The sequence below is a fragment of the Solea solea genome, chromosome 2, assembly GCF_958295425.1.
Source record: "Solea solea chromosome 2, fSolSol10.1, whole genome shotgun sequence".
Lineage (NCBI taxonomy): Eukaryota > Metazoa > Chordata > Actinopteri > Pleuronectiformes > Soleidae > Solea > Solea solea.
The window spans coordinates 3,455,218-3,464,387 of NC_081135.1; the positions used below are offsets into that span (position 1 = coordinate 3,455,218).

Sequence of the window (9,170 nt, forward strand, 5' to 3'; positions counted from 1 at the left end):
GTATTATATTTCGTATTATCTAACGTTTACGAACGTTCGATACGACAGAGACTCTAAACCCGTGACTACTTCCGGTCCATTGAGCTGTCACTCAGCAGGCGGCTTCCTAAGGCCCGCCCATGGTCAGAATCGCATATAAAAAACCACGGCCCAAGTGAGTGTATTTTCAAACGATAAAATACGATATTTTGAGTGATTTAATCGATATTTTATTTGCTTCGTGAAAAGTGTTGTTTGAAAATATTGACACAAATTTAATTCCATTCATATATCTATATATCCATAAACTGTGCCAGGATGTATTGCAAATGTCCATCAGATCCAAGTGTTCATTCTACCTGAACAACCACAAAGTCCCGAGGTGGACAAACTATTAACAATACCATCAGTATTACTTAAAGATAGGCGAATCTCCCAATAATGTCTCAAACCCCAACGCAAAGTACAACTGGATTAAACTGAACAACTGGGACATATTTTTCAGAGAATGCAGTAAATGAGATATGATTGAGCACACTTCCTTTGAAAGAGGATGCAGCTGTTTATATCAAGCAACACACCAAAAGTGATTTGTGCAAAATGTAAGTGAACGTGCTTCCGTACAAATACAGATACTACAGAAAATAAAGACATTTTGAGAAAGTAAAACTAATAATAGAAACCTTTTGTGACTTCTTAGTTTGAACAGTATTGGGTTTTTGGATCTAGAAAATGAAATGTAGCTATGGGCATGTTTATTCCTTCTTTTTTGACTAAGGAAAACAAAGAAAAACATTTGCTTCCTTTTAGCTTTTGGACTTTGACATCTGCCTGTCAGGACACTGCATAAGAGGATATTCAGAGGGTTTATAGATTACTTCATGATCAAAGTCATGCACAAATGTCCAAAACATGTTTAATCAGTGAGCCATACAAGCACGTAGAAAACAGGAAGGAGGGCATTCCTACTGCGGGAGGGGCACAGGATGACAATGCCGATGTAATGCCTCTACCAACTCTCCACTACACAACAACATCATCCTCTGCAGACAGTTTAATTACACGGTAAAACCTAAAATGTATCAGATAAATGTCATTAAATTGAATGGTGTAACTGGTGTCGAAATCACAGGGTACCTCACGATACGATGCGCGATACACGGTATGCATCAATGCATCACGATATCTTGTCTAACTGAAGAAAACCAAATGTCCGTGAAATGTTACAAATGCAGGATTTCTCTGCTTATCCACAACGTAGAGAACAAAGTGCATAAAGTCTATGTATTGAACGTGCTTTCTCCACCATTATCCCGCTGTAAACGCCCTCTTCTTCAGCCAGGTACTGTATAGTATGTTCACTTTATGTACAGTTCTTATTTTTACACTTATTTTATGCATATATGTTATTTTAGTTTCTTTGTAATATTTATATTTTTCTTATGTATATTTATACTTTTTTTTTTACAAAAGCATCTCTTTCTTACTTTATGCTGGTGTTTTTGAGTGGACAGCAAAGTAAGAATTTCATTGTACAGGGAAACGTGTTTCTTTACTGTGCATATGACAATAAACACTTTGAATCTATAGCTTCTGCCCAAGTTCCCCTCATTCACTTGACGATATTTGCTAATCAATTCTCATATTTCACGAGGAAGGACGACGATATAAAACCAAATCGATATTTTGAAACCTTTAAACTGACGAAAAAGAAATGTCTGTTTAGAAATGTTCATACTTTTACAATTTCAAAGTTTACTTGGTTCTTGTTTTTATGAACAAAAAGAAAAGAACAACACGTCTATCTTTGTGACACAGTGTGCACAGTTATTGCTACTTGATATCGGGGCTTCAAATGCGATATAAAATTTAATCATAACTTTGACCCAACAACACATAAGAAGCATTTTTTAAAGCCTGAATAAACACAGGATGTCCATATATATAGGAGTTTATTGTATTATTGTGTTATTCCCTCGACAATTTAACTATTAAACTAATTAATTAATTAATTAAAAGGGTTAATCGAAATGTTTATTTATCAAAGTTTACAAATATGCATTTTCCAAAAACTTTTTTATCGACATAATATTTAATCTAATATTTTAAATAAAGCGCTCTTTGTGGCCCCTAAGCTGCTTTTTTTGACACACATTCATTTTGGAGGTCTCGATATACAACCAGGAAGTTGTGAGATCGTTTCAAACTTCTTTTTTTTCTTAATTTTCTGAACGAGCACAAAAGACGGTCACTCCTCCAAAATCCAAAAAGTCCGCCCCAGCACACACACACACACACACACACACACGCATACACACGCAGTCAGCCACTTCTCAACATGGACGTCCGAGCGACGGTTGCTGTGCGCTCTCTGCGGCTCTCTGCGCTCTACGCGCGGACTCTCTCGGCGGTCCGGCCCGGTCCGGAGCTCCGGTGCGGAGGCCCCGGTGCCATCTTGGTCAGACGGAATATGACTGTCCAGACTGCGACGGAGACGGCGGGACTCAAGACCATCGACGACCTGCCCGGACCCAGTGTGTCCACATCTCTCTACATGATCTTTTTCAAGGGATTTTTGAAGAAGTATCATTTAATGCAGGTACAAAATGACGGGTGTGCGTTCAATTCTAATGTTATATTAACTATTTTGTGAGTAACAAGAATAACAAAAGACAGTTCACTTATTATAACTGTATTTACTCAAACTAAATACAGTTATAATAAGTGAACTGTACAGAGTGGTTAGACATTCATTTATTTATTTAGTTATTTTAGCAAGCTGAAAGTTAGCAGGCCTTGACCTGCAGTTACAGTATATGATAAAAAAGGATTGATATATTTTCTTGACATGAATATATAAAAAAAGTCATTAATGTTGTGAAATAATAGTAGTTAAAGTAATATGAGTATTAACAGTATTAGATTCAGTACATTACATTACATTATTTTTGCTATTATTAAGCATAAAAAAGTGTCACTGGCACTGAAATATTGCACAAAATGTGAGTTTCTTTTATTTATTTCTTCCAAAGGGTCTGCAGAAGAGCATGTATGGGCCCATATGGCGCTCAAAGATGGGCACATATAAGATGGTGAACGTGGCGAGTCCGGAGCTCATAGCTCAGGTGATCCAACAAGAGGGTCTCTACCCGGTCCGATTTGACATGCAGCACTGGAGAGACTACAGGGACTTGAGAGGACAGGCCTACGGTTTACATGTTAGGTGAGTGGACACGAGGGATGTTCCACACTGTAGGTGCACAAATAATTCAAAGGTATGAAACAGATTTTCATAAAAATATACTGGGTAGAGGATGCAAATGCAAACTCAGGTCACCTGACTAATAATTACCATTAACCTTAGATTAACCTAACCTTCCTCAGGACACATTCTCAGGTCCCCTTAGAACTACTTTCTTTCAGTTTTATTAAATAAATAAATAGAAAGTTAAGATATGAAACTGACTTTTCAAGCCAAGGAGACACCAAACCTGGGTAGAGGATACCACCACAGGTGTCTTAGTGCCACACTAAGACACACTAAGAGCCACCCAAAAACCTATCAGGTGTTCCTCAGGACACATTCGTGGGTCCCCTTAATTTCTAATAAGTAGTACTTTCTTTCGGTTTTATTAAATAATTAGAAAGAAACTTTCCACAGTTGAAGTGTCCACGAGCAAGGCAATGGATAAGACATTCTAAGAGCCTCTTAAGAACTTGGGCTACTGTTTTTGAAGCTGATTTTATCAGGAGTTCCTCAATACACATTCATGTATCCCCTTAAATTTCTAATCTGGAGAACTTTCCTTCGCTTTGTAGCACAGGACCAGAATGGCACCACCTCCGCAGTGTCCTAAACCCTGGTCTACTGAAGATGAAGGCAGTGACAGGTTATGCCTCGGTCATCCACGAGGTGGTCGGAGATTTGCTGCAGCGCATTGAGGTCCTTCGCAGTCGCAGTCAGGACAAGGCTACAGTTCCAGATGTAGCGGCTGAATTCTATAAGTTTGGTTTTGAGGGTAAGACTTTGTAATAGCAGCAGTTGAAGGTACAGACAGAGCCTTTTCCATCTAGGTTGATTTTCCTCCACTTTACTCCTCCTGCAGCGATCTCTGCAGTCCTGTTTGAGACCAGGCTCGGCTGCTTGGAGGAGGACATTCCCAAAGACACACAGAAATTCATCGCCGGCGTCAACGACATGCTTTCTCTGTCTCAAATCCTTGTTATCTTCCCACGCTGGAGCTACAACATCCTGCCCTTCTGGAAGCGTTTTGTTCGGGCTTGGGACGACCTCCACGGCGTAGGTAGGCAGCAAAAGAAGGGACGGAAAAGGGAAAATGCATGCAGTTTGATGTTTGGATTTAGATTTGTGTTTATTTCTCGTTTGCATATGCAAGCCGAGACGCTCATCGACAGGAGAGTGGCAGAAATTGAAGCCCAGGTGAAGAGAGGCGAGACGCCAGAGGGCATGTACCTGACTCATCTGCTGTCTTCTGAGCAGATGAGCAGAGCCAATGTTTACGTCACTGTCACAGAGCTGCTGCTCGGGGGAGTGGACACGGTGAGGATCTATGCAAACACATTGTTTCAACTTGAAAAAAGACACACAAGACAAAGCCTCACACAAAGGCTTCAGTTCTTTTAAAAAAAGACTAATATACCCCTCTGACTGTACACATGAGTTATCTTAGACACAAAAGGATTAGTGTGAGTCAAACAACCTTGACCCACATTTGTACAAACCACACGGCTCAGGTCTGTGGTGAAGCTGCAACAATTGCTATGTTTATGGGTAATTAAATTGCCCCGAGCTCTCCGCTGCACTCGGTGAACTCAGTTAAAGGGAAATAATCTCTGCAACAACAGGAGCAGACTTATACAGAGGTATTCTTCACCAGTGGTGTTGCACAAACAGACGTTGCTCATCACTGCTGGGTACGCCCCCAAGTGAGGTTGAGACTTGTTGGGTTTTTTTTCTTCTTCTTTTCTGTGGGTTTGTGAAAGCGTTAGCAGCCTTTTCCAGCACAAATGCAGACAGTTTGATGTGTGGAATTGTAATTTTAGACAAACACATGTGACGATTCTCTGATTTCTCCTTGATCGCAGACGTCCAACACCTTGTCTTGGGCTTTGTTCCATTTAGCGAAGGACAACAGGGCTCAGGACCAACTGTACAGGGAGGTGAACGCCGTTTGCCCCGATCAACGAGCGCCGACCACAGCCGACCTGAGCAGGATGCCGTACCTGAAGGCCGTCGTGAAGGAGACGCTGCGGTAAGCGGATGGTCCGTGGCTGTGCTGTAGTTAAACTACAGGGCCAGAAGTTAGTGCACACCTGAAGCTGTCCTCAACCCAACATTGACCACAGACCATAAGACCTTGACCAGCTACAATTTTAAAGCTGCAGTGTTGTTGATGATCTTATCATTCTGCCCATGTAATATATTTTATAAACCCCTTTTCCACCTATGGTCCCAGCTCGACTCGTTTAGGTTGTGTTTCCATCACAAAAGGAGTGCCTCCTCAATGTGGGCGGAGTCGTCACTGCATGAAACTGCCGTGACATATTAAAATGTTGTTTACATGTCAACGCGCCCATTATGGTGATAAAATCATTCTGCGTTATCTTTTCTTGCATCACATTCTGAGGGCAGGACATCTGCTGGTAAGATTTTTACCGATTGTCCACGACTTCCTGTTTTTGTGTACAGTAGGCAGTCACGTGACAAAGATTTGTGTCCCTCACCTCCAGACTTTATCCTGTGGTACCTGGAAATGGACGCATTGTTTCAGAGAATGAGGTGGTTCTGGACAACTACTGGTTCCCAAAGAAGGTGTGAAAGCGCTTATTCCTCCATGTGCTGTTAACAAGTATTTGCATTCATTCTTCTTTTTTTTTTTCTTCCTTTTTCAGACTTTGTTCCACTTGTGTCATTACGCAGTTTCTCATGATGAGGCAGAGTTCCCTGATGCGGAGCGCTTCATCCCGGAGCGTTGGCTCCGCACCGAGACACCCGGCGCCGACTCTGTGGCACCAATGCCGGGCTCCTACCAGCACCACCCGTACAGTTTCATCCCATTCGGCGTGAAGGGCCGAGGGTGTGTGGGGAAGAGGTTGGCGGAGATGGAGTTGTATTTCACTCTCTCCAGGGTGAGTGACACAGGAATCATTGGCAGAAGCTTGTGCACCAAAGTAATAATTAAATCTCAGTTGGCAAAGGTTTGCTGTATGTTCTTAAGACGTGTGGATCATGAGCTCACTTCTGATCCTCTCAGTCCTTCTTCTAAAGTCGCTTTTAATTCCTATCACATATGTATGGTAACCCGTTTCCACCTGAAAAAAAAGAGGTAAAACTTGATAATAAAAATATCCTCAAAGTAAGTCGAAATTATGAGATAAAAAGTCAGAATTATTGAGATAAAAAGTCCTAATTATGAAATAAAAAGTCATAACTATGAGATAAAAATGTGTAATTATGAGATAAAAAGTAATAATTTGGGGTTAAAAAGTCAAAATGATGGGATAAAAAGTCAAAATTTTGAGATAAAAAGTAAAAATTATGAGATAAAAAATTGTAATCATGAGATAAGAAGTTGAGATTATGAGATAAAAAGTCATAATTATGAGATAAAAAGTCATGAGAAAAGGTCAAAATTATGAGATAAAAAGTCGTAATTTCGACAAATTTCGAAAGTTGTCTTTTCACCCCGCAGCTGTTGCAGCGCTACAATGTCCAGCCTGAGCCCGGCGTCACCACCATAGAACCCATCACTCGGACTCTGCTCGTCCCTGAAAAGCCCATCAACCTGCGCTTCCTGCCCAGAGCCCAGTGAGCTGTGAGTGTTCACGTGTTTGCCTTCCAAATGTCTGCGTGCGTGACGATCAAAACTGCAACTCTTAAAGGCTGAAATCAGGAGTTCAAATCATGTAAAAGTAAATAAATAATTCCATTCCAGTTCCATTTCTACAGATGTTTATCCCAGTGCTGGTGTGTGCAAATGCTTTTAGTTTTTTACAGTATACAATATTAAAGTATTCCCCCAGTCCAAAACTTTAACGATAAACTATAAACTATTTAAAGCTAAATGAACTGCTACGAAAGAGTATTAGGGCCAATTAGGAATTAGAAACAATTCACAATTCTGAGATTAAAGTCATAATTGGAAGAACAAAGTCATAATTCTGAGATGAAAGAAAAAGTCAGAACTCTTAGGATAAAGTCACAATTCTAGAGATTAAGACACAATTAAGATTAAAGTCAGAATTCTGAGAACAAAGTCAGAATTCTGAGATTAAAGTCAGAATTCGAAGAACAAAGTCATAATTTGGAGATTAAAAAGTCAGAATTCTTAGAATAAAGTCACAATTCTAGAGATTAAAGTCACAATTCTAGAGATTAAAGTCACAATTCTAGAGATTAAAGTCAGAATTCTGAGATTAAAGTCAGAATTCTGAGAACAAAATCAGAATTCGCAGATTAAAGAAAAAGTCAGAATTCTGAGATTAAAGTCAGAATTCGAAGAACAAAGTCATAATTTGGAGATTAAAAAGTCAGAATTCTGAGAACAAAGTCTGAATTCTGGGAAAGTCCGAATTCTGAGATTAAAGAAAAAGTCAGAATTCTAAGATTAAAGAAAGTCTGAGAATTCATGCTGTTTTATGTATTTATTTATTTATTGTAATACTCTTCTGTAGTTTGCACTATAGTGTATATTAGGTTTAGGTTTTATTTTACTGTTAATATGTCTTCTGTTGTAGTTAACTGTTATTCTTTACTTACTATTATTCTTAACTTATTGCACTCTTTCTCTGCCTCGTCTATGCTGCTTCAGTACAGTAACTCAGATTCAGCCTCTCACTCTTCAGGGTTTTGTTCGTCTTTGTTGCAGCAGCAGCTTTTTTTTCTTTTTCTTTTTGTTCCAGTTGGAGAGTGATTTAATGTTTTCCCTTCTCTGCCCAGACTTTTTTTCAGGAGAAGACGTGAAGGCCTTTGGCTCTGCGGCTCTGCGGCTCTGCGGCTCTGCCGGCTTAATGAAAGTGGCTCGCTGGCTGTCTCCACAGACACACAAACGCACTTTCTCTGCCTTTAGATGAACTTTGATCATTCGTCTCTGCTTCCTGCGCTACATCGCTGTCGATCATCGCAGCTTGTGTTTTTATACCACGAGCAGCTGAAACCTGTGTGTGTGTGTGTGTGTGTGTGTGTGTGTGGACATGACTCAACACAACTTCCTTATTAATGTTCATCATAATCAGCTTGTTATTGCATGAATCAGAGAGGCGTACAGGCAGGTTTTGTCTTTTAATATTAATCATTTAAAAAGCGGAAGAGGTATATGTGCAGACATAAAATTATATAATTATAATAATAATAACTTTTATTAACTCAAATGACCTGTGGGCCACTGAGCATGTTTTCTCAGTCAAGTGAAAAGAAAGTCACATTTTTGGGGGATAAAGCAACTTTTCAGTTTCAGTATGTGGCTATGTCATGATTCTCCCAGCAGTGACAATGTTTTTCTGATGGTATTTCACCGAATTTCAGAACATGGAACGATGTAAAGTTTGATCGTCATAGAAAAAGAAAAACATACTGAAATAACTAATATTATATTAATTGTATATTAGTTGGCAGGTGGCATGAAATCCACTGGAGGGCTGCGAGTTGAAACAAGAGAAAGGGAAATGTGTGTAAGTGTTGCGTGGTCATGCAGGCTGTGGATGTTAGTATCTCGTATCGACCATTTTATCTAACAGATGTGATAATTGGCCATATTTATACACTGAAATACACTGCATCTTTATTCCTATTTGGACTGCTTGTAAAAAGAGTAAATACTGTATAAAGACATGGTGAAAGGATTCATGTTTGCCTTAAATCTACATGCTCCTGTCGCTTCATTCCTCTAATCTGCTTAAACTACCAACATTCTCTGGAAAGTAGAGACACAAAAACCTGGCTCTGGGACTTTCAGAGCCCCGAGCTGTGAGAAGTAATATTTGCACAAACATGAAATGTTTAAAAGCGTAAAAGAAACTGAAACGATGGGCTGCACTTTACTGTGTGCGTTTCATGTAGTTGTGTCATTGTGTGCACTTTAGACTTGAGTCTCACTTTTAATGTTGACATGTTATACCGCTTTTAATAAAATCATCTATAATGCTGAGATTTTTTTTCGTCCTTTCATTTA

At 39.6% G+C, this 9,170-nt stretch overlaps 1 protein-coding gene across 3 annotated transcripts; it reads left to right on the plus strand.

Annotated features, from left to right (window-relative positions):
* Positions 1-1,731: 1,731 nt before the first annotated feature.
* On the plus strand, positions 1,732-9,146 carry LOC131474470 (sterol 26-hydroxylase, mitochondrial). Of its 3 annotated transcripts, XM_058652352.1 has the most exons (10): positions 1,760-2,578; positions 3,012-3,202; positions 3,799-3,998; positions 4,086-4,283; positions 4,377-4,540; positions 5,086-5,252; positions 5,731-5,812; positions 5,893-6,129; positions 6,693-6,815; positions 7,940-9,146. In XM_058652352.1, exons 1-9 carry the CDS (start codon positions 2,318-2,320, stop codon positions 6,810-6,812), a joined length of 1,620 nt encoding a protein of 539 aa, XP_058508335.1. In that variant the 5' UTR covers positions 1,760-2,317; the 3' UTR covers positions 6,813-6,815; positions 7,940-9,146. The 3 variants fall into 3 exon arrangements, 2 of the variants coding, with proteins under 2 accessions (XP_058508325.1, XP_058508335.1); XM_058652342.1 differs by having other exon boundaries at positions 1,732-2,578; positions 4,086-4,540; XR_009242294.1 differs by lacking the exon at positions 7,940-9,146 and having other exon boundaries at positions 1,751-2,578; positions 5,690-5,812.
* Positions 9,147-9,170: the final 24 nt, after the last annotated feature.